The following is a 13,741-nucleotide window of genomic DNA, read 5'->3' on the forward strand; positions in this document are numbered from 1 at the left end:
TAGGAAAAAGCTTCACAAATAATATTTCCAGTAACATTTTTATATCATTTGTTTCGGACATTCTGATTGATAAGCAGTAAAAGTACAAGAAGTGAAAAAAAAAAAGAAAGTTCACAGCTAAAGACAAAAAATCCTACTCCATTATATTGAAATGATAATGGTTTTCCTAAACTGATGTCTGCCAGTGACACCAAGACAATTTTTATAACAATTAACACCTTTAAACAAATAAGGCAATTATTCAATTCCAAAAGTATTATAATAACATGCCTAAGGAATACTCAAAATATTCAGAATCTTAGTCATCTAATTATTTGGCCAAGTGATTATGCAATTTACCTGCTACCCCCACCACCACCACTGTGATTGTCCATGCCATATGACTGGTTTAGGTAGGAGTCCATGGATCTTTGACCCCCATAGGATCCATGGCCATAGTCACGATCCATCCCTATAAAGAGTTTAAAAAGAAAAAAATTAAAAGATGCTCACCTTTACTGGCACTCAAAAGCAGAATTTTTAGATAAATATCCTTGAATGTCAGACCTCCATAAGATCCAGGGCCATAATCACGATCCATTCCTAAAAGAGAGTCAATAACAAAACATCAGTGAAATACCATTTTCTTCAGGAATCTCTGCATAAAACACAAGATATTCATATCAATCATCTGAGTTGAAAATTTGTCATTAACATTTACGCTAAACTCATACGAGACATTGTAGGAAAAACACAGAGATGATAATCCAATGAAAAATCAGATTTGCTAATGAAACCTAATTTTTCAAGGAAAAACATTATCAATGAAAAAGTTCTATATTAAAATTATCTTCAGTTTAACTGGTATTTATTTGACTAGGGTATTACCGTAAGGTCCTGGGTTAGGTATCACATGGTACACAATTTAAAATTCCTATTCTCAAAAAAGCCAGCATTTAATAATGTCAAAAGGAAAAAAATTTTTTATAGTTTTCTGCACCTAACTCCTCTCAAAATGTCTAAAAACTCAGAAGCAGCTAGATTTTAAATTAGCCTAATTTCATTTAGTTCATACAGTAACTGAAATAGATATTTTTAAAAAGTAAAATCAGAGTGGAGCCAATCTGTGGTAATGTACCTATAAATATTTAAATCCTCAAATATTTAGAATAAAAGGAATGAATGTGAATTCTAACAATAAAAACACTAAAAAAAAATTATAATAAAATCAAGACATTAAGCCTAAATCTCACCTAAATCTCAACCTCTGACATGGAAAATATAACAAAAGAGATAACAACATGAAATTACTATGATTATAAGAACAAAAAATTTTAAAAACAATTTAGAATGTTTCCTATAAAGTCCTTTTAAATCCTTATCACACTCTCCAACTTTTATGCACTAATATATAATAGTATACAAAGAGCAAAAACATTAATTTTTATTTTTTAAAAACACTAGATTTTAATTACAATCATGTAAGTACTTCTAACAACAAAATCTTACAACTTTAAACGTGGAAGTGACCTAAATGATCACATTTGATCTTCCCATTTTACAGATAACAGAACTAAAAAGGTCTAAAGAGATGAAATGATTTCCCAAAGTCTCATAAGTATCACCCATCTAGCTCATGCTGTTGCTTCTACATGAAAGCACTCCCCTCTACCACCAAGTACCTGCTTACTGACATCTTCTCATCCTTTAACGTCCATTTCATACTCTAATCCTTTCAAGGACATTTTTATTGATGCTGTCTCAGCTGATTATTATCTCTCTCCTTTGAATATGTACAAAAGTCCGTCGTTCCTCTGTGCTGTTTATGATACTCTGCCTTACATTCTGTTATCTGTGGCCTCATTTTAAATGTTCACGAGTCTTGCGGTCAGGGTCTAATCATTATTTTTTAACACACTCTAGGGCAGTAGTTCTCAAGGAATAGCTTGTTGGCCAAGACCGTTTCAAGGGGTCCACAAGGTCAAACTATTTTCATAAATAATACTTAAGACATTATCTGCCTTTTTCACAGTGTTGAAGTTTTTTCTGCACTGAAGATGCAAAAGCACTGGTGGGTAAAAGTGCTGGTGCTGCAGCACAAATCAAGGCAGGGACACCAGATCATGCAAGTAGCTGTACTGCACACCTGCAGTAAAAACTAATGTAACAAAAACGCCATCTTCACTTTAATAATGTCCTTAGTGAAGCAGTAAGATTAAGTGCAGTACATCACGACCTTTGAGTATACTTTCTCTCTGCTGTCCTGTGTAGTGAAACGGAAATGCACATACAGCAATTCTGCTGCATATCAGGGCATAAAGTTCCATAAATGCCATAGTTCTCTCCAGGAAAAGCCATCGTGCTAGTGTGTGGTTTGTGAACTGAATTAGCCACTTTTTACAAGGAATACTATTTTTACTAAAAGGAAAGACAGACATTCAAAAACTATGGCTTTCAGACTTGAGCATCTGGCAGGCACTTTCTCAAAAATTAATGAAGTGAAACTGTGGCTTCAAGGAAAACAAGTGACAATGTTTGTTGCCAATGATAAAATTCAAGCTCTCAAGTAAAAATTAGAATTTTATAAAACTTAAGCTTGACAGCTTCCCAATATTTAAAGGCTTTCCTGATAAAATTGATACTGATTTCTGATAAAATTTCTGATAAAATTAATGAGCATGACCTTATATATTGTATAAAAAAATCTGTCAATATTTGGAAAATCCGAATAACTTAGTAAACCACTATTTTTCAAATAACTAATGCCTGATATTACAGGATCATGCATCATAAAAAGATCCATTCAAAGTGCAAGGCATCCCAATGGATTTTAAAAAAACAGAGTACAAAAAGTTCATCAGTAAAGCATTAATGAGATACTTTACATTGTTTTTTGCTTGTACTAGTTGAAATCATGTGTGTGATGTACATTTACAGCACACCTCAATTCGGACTATCCACACTGTAAGTGCTCAGTGGCCACCATCTTAAACAACATAATTCTAGACTAATAAAGTAGTCAATTATTTGTCTTTAGAGTTGGTAAGTATACAATTTATGCTCATTTCTCTTATACAGAGACAATTATGAAATTAAAATAAAGTTTTCAAAATAAAAAGTCTTCTTTTACAGCCTCATGTTAAAAAGCAGTTTTAGGAAAACAAAGCAAAAAAACTATTTTGTTATTTCTGCTAATTTCTATTTTGAGTAAGCAGAGGCTGCCTTTAGATAGTAAATCATTCAGTTTTTTGATTCTGTATGTTTCTATTTCACTATGGAGTCATAAATTCCTAACATTTACTGAACACTCACCTACTTTCAGGCACTGTGGAGTACACAAAAATTAACAGAGCTACCTTTACATAGCAATAACTTTGGTACATTTTCCACAGCACTGTTACTATTCAGTCTATTAAAAAGGAAAAGAGGAAAAGTTTTTATATGTATTGTAAATAATCAGTGTGATTACAGGGACATAGACATATAAGAGGACTGTTTATATATAAACAATATTCTCCAGCTTACCAAATGAATTTAAAAATCACTTAAAAAATAAAACTATAAAAATATAACATGTCTTTATTATTAGTATAAATGAGTAAAAGGATATATTTACAACACAGGGAATATAGCCAGTATTTTATAACCATATGAAATATAACATTTAATGTTGTGAATCACTATACTGTATGCCTGAAGCATATAATATTCCATCAACCACTCCTCAATTAAAAAAATTAAATAAGAAGGTAATTCACTCAAAAATTAAATTGACCTGATATTTAAGCCAAACCTATTCTACTGCTCTGCCTGCTCTATCATAGAAACGATGAGCTCAGCAAATGGTAAAACGCACCTATTAAATCACAAAACAAGAGCCGTGGGGTGGCAGGAAAAAACCACCGACCTGTGACCAACAACAACTAGGTGTGTGACGCTGAGCCTTGAATGGACCACTTCTTATACCTCTACACTACCAGCATCGCGGTGCAGGCCACCACACCTCTCACCTACGCTACTGCAGCAGCCTCCTGATTTTCCTGCTTCCACTTTTGCTCCCTTTCTGTTTATTCTTGAAAAAAAATCTAGAAGAACTCTGTTAAAATGTAAATTAAACTATGTTCAATGCTCAGTACCTTCCAATGGCTTCCCATTTTACTCTAAGTAAAAGCCAAAGCCTTAAAATCTGTAAGGCCCTATACCAGTGGTTCTTAACCAGGAGCAATTTTGCCTCCCAGAGGACATTGGCAATGTCCAAAAACATTGTTGGTTGTCACCAAAACGTGCGGTGGGTGCTATCTGCATCTAGTGCAGAAGCCAAGGATGCTGCTAACATTCTACAATGCACGGGACATTTCCCGCAACAAAGAGGTTATCTAGTCCACAACATCAACAGAGCCAAAGCTGAGAAATCCTGCCCATTACCTCTTCATCAACCCCATCACATTTTTTTTAATATATATTTTTTTTAATTTTTAAAAATTTGTTTAGAGGGGAGGTAATTTTATCTATTTATTTAATAGACGTACTGGGGATTGAACCCAGAAACTCATGCATTCTAAGCATGCATTCTGCCACTGAGCTATACTCTCCCCCCTAAATATATATATTTTTATTGAAGTATAGTTTACAATGATGTATCAATTTCTGGTGTACAGCATAATGCTTCAGTCATATGTGAACATACATATATTCGTTTTCATACTTTTTCACCACAAGTTACTGTAAGATATTGAATACAGTTCCCTATGCTATACAGTATGAACGTGTTGTTTATCTATTTTATGTTAGTATCTGCAAATCTCGAACTCCCAATTTATTCCTTCCCACTCCCTTCCCTCTGCCACCCATTAACCGCAAGTTTGTTTTCTATGTCTGTGAGTCTGTTTCTGTTTTGTAAATAAGTTCATTTGTCTTTTTTTCAGATTCCATATCTAAAAAATGGTATTTTTCTTTCTCTTTCTGGCTTACTTCACTTAGAATGACAATCTCCAGGTCCATTCATGTTGCTGCAAATGGGACTATTCTTTTTGTGGGTGAGTAGTATTCCATTGTATAAATATACCACAGCTTCTTTATCCAGTCGTCTGTCAATGGACATTTAGGTTGCTTCCATGTCTTGGCTACTGTAAACAATGCTGCTATGAACACCAGGGTGCCTGCATCTTTTTGCATTAGATTTCCTCTGGACATACACCCAGGAGTGGGACTGCTGGATCATATGGTAAGTCTATTTTTAGTCTTCTGAGGACGCTCCATACTGTTTTCCATAACAGCTGCACCAAACTGCATTCCCACCGACAATCTCACCCCACTGCCTCTTAGCTTCATGGTCCACGACCTCCCCTCATTGATCTCACTCTAACTACACCAGGCCCATGCTGTTTCCAGAACACAGCAGGCCTATACTCGTGTTCCCACCTGCTACCCCCTCTGCCAGTAACGCTCTTCTGTACCTGTGCTGCTCACTCTCTCAACTCTTTCAGGTCTCCGCTTTCTACTGCTTCCTAGATACAAGCAAATTATCTCTGATTTTCAATGCCTTCTGGCTACACCTCACTACTCTAACTTTGCCTTAAGACTGCTCAGCAAGAACCATCTGCTGCAATCAAGCCCATCTTCTTAAGTCCTCTCTGAAGCACAATGCACTCAGCCCTACCTTTGTTCCTGCTTTCCCTCTACCTGAAACACTCTCCCTTTTCTTGTCTGCTATTTGTATAAGAAGTATTTTTGAAACAAGAAGGAAACATGCAGACACTGCAAATAAAACTTCCTTCCAAGAAATGGTGTGGAGGAAATCTGTACCCTGACATGTTTTCTAATACTTTCTACTTCATTTCAGTCACTGGAAAATACAATGTTAACAATCAACACATTGTTGGCTTCACCTGGTAACTACTACACATTTTTTTATTTCCCACAGCATTCTTCCTCCAGATAGCTTCATGGCTTGCATCCTCAAGTCCCTCAAATCTATGCTCCAAAATTACCTTCTTAAGGAGTCTTTCCCCAGCTAATCTCTTTAAAATTGTAACATACATACATACCCTCCCCCTTGCCCTGTGTTACTATTCTCCCTAGCAATTGTAGCAATACAATATTTATTACTTGTTTACTGTCTATCTTGTTTATTATTTCAGCCCACTAGTTTGTATACTTCACAAGGGCAGGAATATTTGTCCATTTTGTTCACTGCTATACTGCCAGTTCCAAGAACAATATCTCAATAAATACCTGTTGAATGAATGAGGTCAAACTGTATCCCTCAAATTAAGTTCCTCATTTATAAAATGTAGATAAACCAGATCTCCAAGTGTTTTTAAGCAGTAGCCTTTAACTAGAGCTGCATTCCAAATCATTCAAAGTACTTCTTCAAAACTTACTCAGCCAAGGACTACGTGCTTTAAAAATTAAGATTCAAGAGGACTAGAGTATGAGGTAAACAGATAAATTTTGAGAAAGCTCCACAGGGGATTTCAACAATCACTCTCTAGTGAGAACCACTTTTGGAACTAAAAGTAAGAGCAAAATAAAAGTCATAACATTAGTAAAAGATTAATTTGTAAGGATACATGTACCCCCCCCATGTTCAGTGGAGCATTGTTTACAACAGTCGAGATATGAGAACAACCTAAGTGCCCACTGACAGATGAACAGATAAAGATGATGTGGGGGGGCTGTGTGTGTATGTGTGTGTGTGTGAAAGGGATGGGGGGGGAGAGAGAGAGAGAGAGAGAGACAGAATATTACTTAGCCATGAAGAATGGAATCTTGCCATTTGCAACAACATGGATGGATCTTGAGGGCATATGCTAAAGGAAATTTAAGTCAGACAGAGAAAGATAAATACTGTATGACTTCACTTATATGTAGACTCTAAAAACAAACAAAAGAAACAAATCAAATCAAAACCAAATTAACAAAAAAGCCAAGCTCATAGATTTGACAGACTGGGAATTGCCAGACAAGGGGGTTTGGGGTTTGGGGTGTGGGGAGCAGGGATGAAATGGATGAAGGGAGTCAAAAGGTACAAACTTCTAGTTATGAAATAAAATAAGGCATGGGGATGCAATGTGCAGGATAACAACTACAGTTAATAATAGTGTATTGCATATTTGAAAGTTGCTAAGAAAGTAAATCTTAAAATTTCTCATTAAAGAAAAATAATTACACTGATAGATACTAACTAGACATTGTGGCGATCATTTCACAGTATATACAAACATGGAATCATTACATTGTATACCTAAAACTAATATGACAATTATATTTCTACTAAAAATAAAGTGCATCTTTAGGAAAAAAAGGTCATAACATTAGCATCAGAAATTTCTGAAGCACCTTTTGCAACACTGTACATTAAGAAAATAAACTTCTGGCAGGGGAGGGGGGTGGGAAAGGACAGACTGGGAGTTCGAAATTTGTAGATACTGACAGGCATAAGTAGAATAGATAAACAAGACTACACTGTACAGCACAGGGAAATATATACAAGATCTTGTGGTCGCTCACAGTGAAAAAGAACGCAACAATGAATATATGCATGTTCATGTAAAACTGAAAAATTGTGCTCTACACTGGAAATTGACACAACATTGTAAACTGACTAAAAAAAAAAAAAGAAACTTCTGGCCCTGTATGATTCTGCATTTTAAGGTTCTATATTTAGGCATTAACTCCAACTCTCTGATACCTCCTGCTGGAGATCATGGTCTTCTACCACTCCAAATCTTTTTGGTAAAAGTACTAGCCCTACTCCCTCCAGTTTAAAATTCTGGATTCATTTTTATTCATCCCCCTCAATTTCCCACTCACTACTAAGTTCTGCTAATTTTCTCTAGAAATGTCTTAATATTTTGTAAATTACTATCATCACCTCCCAAGTTCAGGGTCTTAAAATCCTTACACCTACATTTATGAAACAGTCTTCTTGACAATTTTCCAGTTTTCAATCTAATCTACTTGTGGATGCAAATTAAACTTCCTCTGGTAATTTTATTACGTCACTCTCCTGCTCAAAAATATATTTTTCAACACTCAATACATAATGACTACCTCCTATATGCTCAACCCTTTTCACCAACATCAAATTCAAAGTTTCTCTAAATTCGTGGATGATAAATAGAAATTAACTGTGTGGTAACTATTCCCATAAAATGGCACAGTCTTTATTTAGTAATACATTTGTTTTAGTTTTATTTTGTGAATATATTCCATTCTGTACAATAACTGAATTTTGCAGTTCTCTGGCAATCGGGGTATTTAATTCCACTTCTTGGGGTCCTTCACATAATGCTTTTTTAATCTCTTTGGATTGTTCCATGTTCTTTTTTGTATTACCATCCTGTCTGGCAGAGCCTTAACTCTAAAAAACTAACAAAATGACGTCCAATTGTATTCTGCGTTTCTCTTATGCTTTTATCTAGGCTTGCAGTCACAACTCTGATGTTGTATCAGTAAATAATCGGGATTTCTATGTACTCCTACAGACAGCTCTTTATATACTAACACGTTTGTACAAATTAAAGCAAGTGACCTCAAAAACAAGGTCAAAATGTATTACAAAAGAAGCAATACAGAACCAAGCCAATAATCCACTTAATCTACATTACTCAATACCAAAGCCTCAAATTCAACAAAAATAACTCAGCTAGTTTCTCATCAGTCATCACTCAGAATGGAGTCAGGGCTTTTCGCAATAAATTAAAGGAATCACAGATTCACCAAGAGACCAAGCAACAATTGCAACAAGGCAGAATTCACTTTTTACATTGGTACTTTATATGGACAAAGAGAAAAACCGAAATGCATTCCCTTAACGTATTTAAGAGCAAATGAAAGAGGACACTCACCATTAAAGCTCTGATAGGTATTTCTGCAAGCGGAATGTGTGTAATCTATGAAGACATATTTAACAGGAAAGAATTAGTACAATATTAGCAAAAATCTGAAATTATACATCCATCTATTCAAAACAGACAAAAAAGGCAATTAAAAAATACCATTAATTCAATTATCAGCAAAAAAAGGGTATAAATAATTGTAAGTATTTCATATGGGAAAATAAAAATCCTTTTCATGATCTCCCCAAATGGCAAGTTTATCATCAAAACTATGGTAATATAAAAATTAGTTAAAACACCTGATAAATAACAGCCAAAAAAGAGGATCCATATACAAAGCAACAAAAGGAAAGACAGATTAAATTATGTATTAAATAATGCAAAAAGCAGGGGCATCTGGGAATTGATTCTACATAATATATTTCTACAAAGTTAATATTTCTTTTACCACTTAATTTGCTCTCTAAAAATTTCAAGATCTTATTTGAGAAATGCATATGCATATATGTGTATATGTGGGTGTGCTACATCTATCCAAGGTGTGGAACCACCAAAAATCATATTGATAATTTGTCCAAATTAATTTGGCAATTCTTAAATCCTTCAGTTAATTTTACTAATAATTTACTAAAGGAATCTAATACAGCGGTCATTTGGATACAACAGAATCCCACTACACTACACAGGATTAGATTCAGATATATTGTTAGTCAAATTCCATCCCCCAAATATAGCAGTGGGGGTAAGCAGGGGGCATGAGAGAGGGAGTATTTTATCACTGACATTGTTTAGAATTTTATAACTTACACTGTTTTAGAATTGTAGGTACATGGTGATAATAAAAAGCAAATGTACTAAGTGTTACTAGCGTTTTTCAATTCTCTACAATGGATTCCTTTATGGGGGGAGGGAACCATTCCCATCACTCCCTCCCCCCACCTTTGTAGTTTCTGCTGTAACTTGGGTGTTGCTTCTGTCATCAAACTTTGGTGTGAAAACACAATAATGTATTTTTAAAATTCATTCTCAACTCTAGCACTTCAATTATTCATCACTTAAAGGTATCTGTAACAGAATGAGTCAAGGTCCAACTAAAATGAAGGAAAACACCAGAGTGTGCTACTGTTAACAGCTGAACTTGCTATTAAGTAATTGAAACATCCACAAAAGGGGTTTCTTTCCTAGACCCCTTTCATAGCCTTGGGTTTGGCAGCTTTAACTCTTTGTGGCATGAAACCAAATCAAAGATCAAAAAGATCAGTTAGACTCACAGCACATTCAAAGTTAAAGATTTTGGGGGGGTTGGGTTAGAGGCTTACAACCCGTTAATGAACTGGTTTTATTCAGAAATACGTGGCGACACAGGATAAAATCCAATTTAATTATTCACACTCTTTTTCGGGTCTCCGTAATGCTGTCATTATGTACACATTTTATCTTGACACCAAGTCCTATAAAAGTTGGGCAAGATACGAAGACAAGGTGAAGAGCAAATTAACTTTACGTTGTGAGCCTGTGAAAATGGAGTAAAGAACGGGCGAGAGAGACGCTGAAAGGGCTTGCTAACCCGCGGTCTGCTCACAGCAAGACCCGCGCAGGCGGCGGCCCCGCCGTCGGACCCCGAAGCGCAGGCGACGCTCAGCCGGAAGCCCGGACTCGAGTCCCACCCGCACACCGGCGGGGAGGCGTCTCGGGCCGGGCGCCGCTCGGCTCGCCGGGAACGCCCTCCCTCCCGCTCCGCTCTCCCCGCCGCCCTGCACGCCCGGCGGGGGCCGACGACGCGACGCGGCCGCGCGCCGCCAGCCCCTGCCCGCCGCTCCCGGCGAGAAGCCGCCCGGGGCCGGGGCTCCCCGAGCGGGCGGCCCGGGCGCTGCGCCGGGGCCGAGCCGGGGCTCGAGCGCGGGCCGCCGCCGCGGCGCCGCTCCCCGCAGCGCGGCCCGCGCGGAGCCCCCCGGCGGCCGGCCGGGTCCCCGCCGCGCCCGACTCCGGGCGCCGCGCCCGCGGCCTCCGGGCCGCAGAACAAAGCCCACACGGCCATCTTGAGACGGTAAACAGACCCCGGGCCGGGCCCCCCCGCCTCCCGCCCGCCGCGGCCGCCGGCCGCAGGCCGCGCTTACCGTCCTCGAAGTCCATGGCGGAGGCTCGGGGCCCGCGGCCTCGGCGGGGCTGGGCTGAGCGGCGGCCGGCGGCGAGCGCCCGCGACCTGAGGTTCCTCACAGCCAGTCAGCGCGACCCGAGCTGCGCTACCGGCCCGGAGCCGCAGGCCGCAGCGAGGCTGGGGGCGGGGCCGGCCGGCGCTGCCTGCCGCCGCAGCGCGCCCTGCGATTGGCTGGCGCGAGGCGGTGGGCGGGCCCTCGAGTGGGGGCGGGCAGCAGGGCCGCTGTCACGCTCCAGGTGCTGGCCCGCGCGGGGCCGCCTTCTCCGCGGGGGAAGGCAGGTGGAGGGAAGGGGCCCCGGAGACCGGCCTGGGTCGCGGGGAGACGGCGGGCTGCTCTGGAAGTCTGGCTGCGGCCCCGCCATGTTTGATTCTGGCAAGAGCGAAAGGATTGGTTGGAATACCTCCTCCTGCCCAAACTAATATACCACGTGCCAACCTTTTGCTTTTTATTGGCCGAGGATGACTGGTGAGAAAGTATTAAAATATCTATGGCGTTGCTGCGGTGGGGATGCAGAAGTCCGGGACGTGTTTAGAAATCCGTGAGATTGCTAAATAGGAAACGACTGTGAGTATGATCCAGTTCAGGCTGTTCACAAGTTCTGAATTTCAAGGTGCAAAATTTTAAACATGTTGGAAAGGTTAACAGACGGGGAAGATTTGTGGCCGGGGTCACCGAGAACTTGAAGAATGAGCACGGGCAGACATTCATACATATTACTCTGTATTACGGCCACTTTGGAAATAGTGTTGGGGACTGTGGGCAGTTATTCACCCACAAGGCAATGTGAGCAAAGATAGCTGTTTGGTCATTCTAACCCTGGAGCAGCTTGAACTCCAGGTTAGAAAAAACATTTTTTTTTTCTGGAGCAATTGGTGTCAATAATGAGTTAATCACAGGAAAGGAAATCATGAATCAAGCCATTTGCTCTTCTTTGTTGATGGAACCAAGTTCCAAGAAGGCAGCCTTTGGAAGCAGGACAGAAAGAGAAGACTCACAGATACACGATGTGCATTACTGTAGCCCCAGATCTGGGCAAGGCATTGCTTCTTCCTCATTGTTTTCCTTCTCCACCCTGACTGATTCACCCGCTTCTCCACCCTTTTGCTTTCTTCTCTCCCCCACCCCCACCTTGTACATGTTTTCTAGTCACCTGAGCAGAACATATTGAAAACTGAACTCGTAATTTCCCTCCTCAAACCTGCTCATCCTCCTTTATTCTTTCATCTCTGTTAGTGGCGTCATGAGCAACCACCTACTAATTCCAACCAGAAGCCTGCAACTCATGCAGCCAAGACTCAGCGCTCTCCCATCCTCCCGCCCTCAATCCATACTGAAGCCTTTCATCTGCTTATTACCTCCTAAAATGCCTTCAACTTGCCCTTCCTCCCCAACCCCACTGCACTACCTGAATTAGACTCATCATCTGTCTCCCAAACTATTGTCATAGCGTCCTAGACGACTTCTCTGCCTCTCCATCTTGACCTCAGGCTCTCAGGGCTGCGGTGATCTAACAGGCAAATCTGAACAGATCGTGTGTCTCTATCACGGCCGAGGTGACAGCAAAGCTCCTTAACCCAGGGCCCCTCCCGCAAGCTCCGGCGGCTGCCTGGCCTGCCCTCTCCCTCCTCCTTGCTCTTCTGCTGCTCTCTGCCTTCTGATCGACTGTTTCAAGCTCCTCGCAGTCCCCAGAACACCCGATGCTGCTTCACGCCGCTGAACCTTTGTTTATGTTTTTCTCTCCGCTTGGAACGCCCCCTGGTTAACCCTACTCATCTTCAAAACACAGTTCAGAATTTATTTCCTCTAAGAAACGCTCCTAGGCCGGTTCTTCTCAAGTATTCATGTGCATGTGATTCCCCAGGGATCTCGTTAAACTTCAGATCCACATTCAGTCAGTCCGGGTTGGAGACGGAGAGTCAGCATTTCTCACAAACCTCCAGGAGATGCTGCTTGTTGGTCAGACTGTATCTGGAGTTGCAAGGCCCTGGGCCCTATTCAAAGCCCTCGCTCAGAGTTCCCTGGGCCAACCTCTGTGTAGCGCTCTCCCCTCGCACCGAGTGCCGCGTGGGCTTTGCGTCTCCCCGCACTAAAAGCCCTCTGAGATTAGACCCGTCGGCTTTGTGCCCTAAGTGCCGAGCACCCGTGTCTGACATCGAGACTGAGCTCTCCCTGGCGGCTTTAACCTGTTGTCTTGTTACCTTGGGAAAGGAATGCTTTTGTAACCTAAGGTCTTCAGGTCTCGGCTTGAGGGGAAAGAAAGAAACAGTGAGTCACTATACGTATTTGAGCGTCAGGTGCGCGCGCGCACACACACACACACACACACACACACACACCCCTTTCTCTCCGAAAGAGAAAACTGCCGGGTAAGGAAGTTCTGACTCCAGAAGAAACCTGGCCTCAGCACAAATGCATGGAGAGCCAGAATGCACGGCTCTCCTCTCCCATTCCTTTCTTCCTCCCAAATAGGAAGTGTTCTCACAGAGGCAGGTGGCAATACCTGAGACACCCCGTTGTACTCGAGAGACCATCAAGTCACCCCAATTCATTTATTGAACAAATATTGGTTGAGCACCAACTGTGTACCAAACGTCATTATCTGACTTCATTGTTCTCTCTCTCCGCCCCCCATCCCGGCCCCAGGTTCTGGCCAGGCTACCTGGCCTGTTCCCTCTTTGCTCCGCTCAGATTTTTACCCCGAGGGGCCAGCATTTTGTACAAAGTCTTATGCCATTTCATCTGCCGTATGTTTTGCAAGAG

General features: G+C 40.8%; 1 protein-coding gene across 4 annotated transcripts in view; it reads right to left on the reverse strand.

Annotated features, from left to right (window-relative positions):
• Positions 1–11,347, reverse strand: part of ZNF326 (zinc finger protein 326) — a 36,157-nt gene extending 24,810 nt beyond the window's left edge. The window contains exons 1-4 of one of the 4 annotated variants that reach the window (XM_072968271.1): positions 10,940–11,347; positions 8,832–8,876; positions 547–582; positions 340–451 (exon numbers count right to left, since the gene is read on the reverse strand). In XM_072968271.1, coding sequence (XP_072824372.1) covers positions 340–451; positions 547–582; positions 8,832–8,876; positions 10,940–10,955 — 209 coding nt within the window. In that variant the 5' untranslated portion in view covers positions 10,956–11,347. Of the gene's footprint in view, positions 1–339; positions 452–492; positions 583–8,831; positions 8,877–10,939 lie in introns of all 4 variants that reach the window. The other 3 variants (XM_072968272.1, XM_072968273.1, XM_072968274.1) reach the window with 3 other exon arrangements.
• Between the last annotated feature and the right edge of the window lie 2,394 nt (positions 11,348–13,741).

The sequence above is a fragment of the Vicugna pacos genome, chromosome 9, assembly GCF_048564905.1.
Source record: "Vicugna pacos chromosome 9, VicPac4, whole genome shotgun sequence".
Taxonomy (NCBI): Eukaryota; Metazoa; Chordata; class Mammalia; order Artiodactyla; family Camelidae; genus Vicugna; species Vicugna pacos.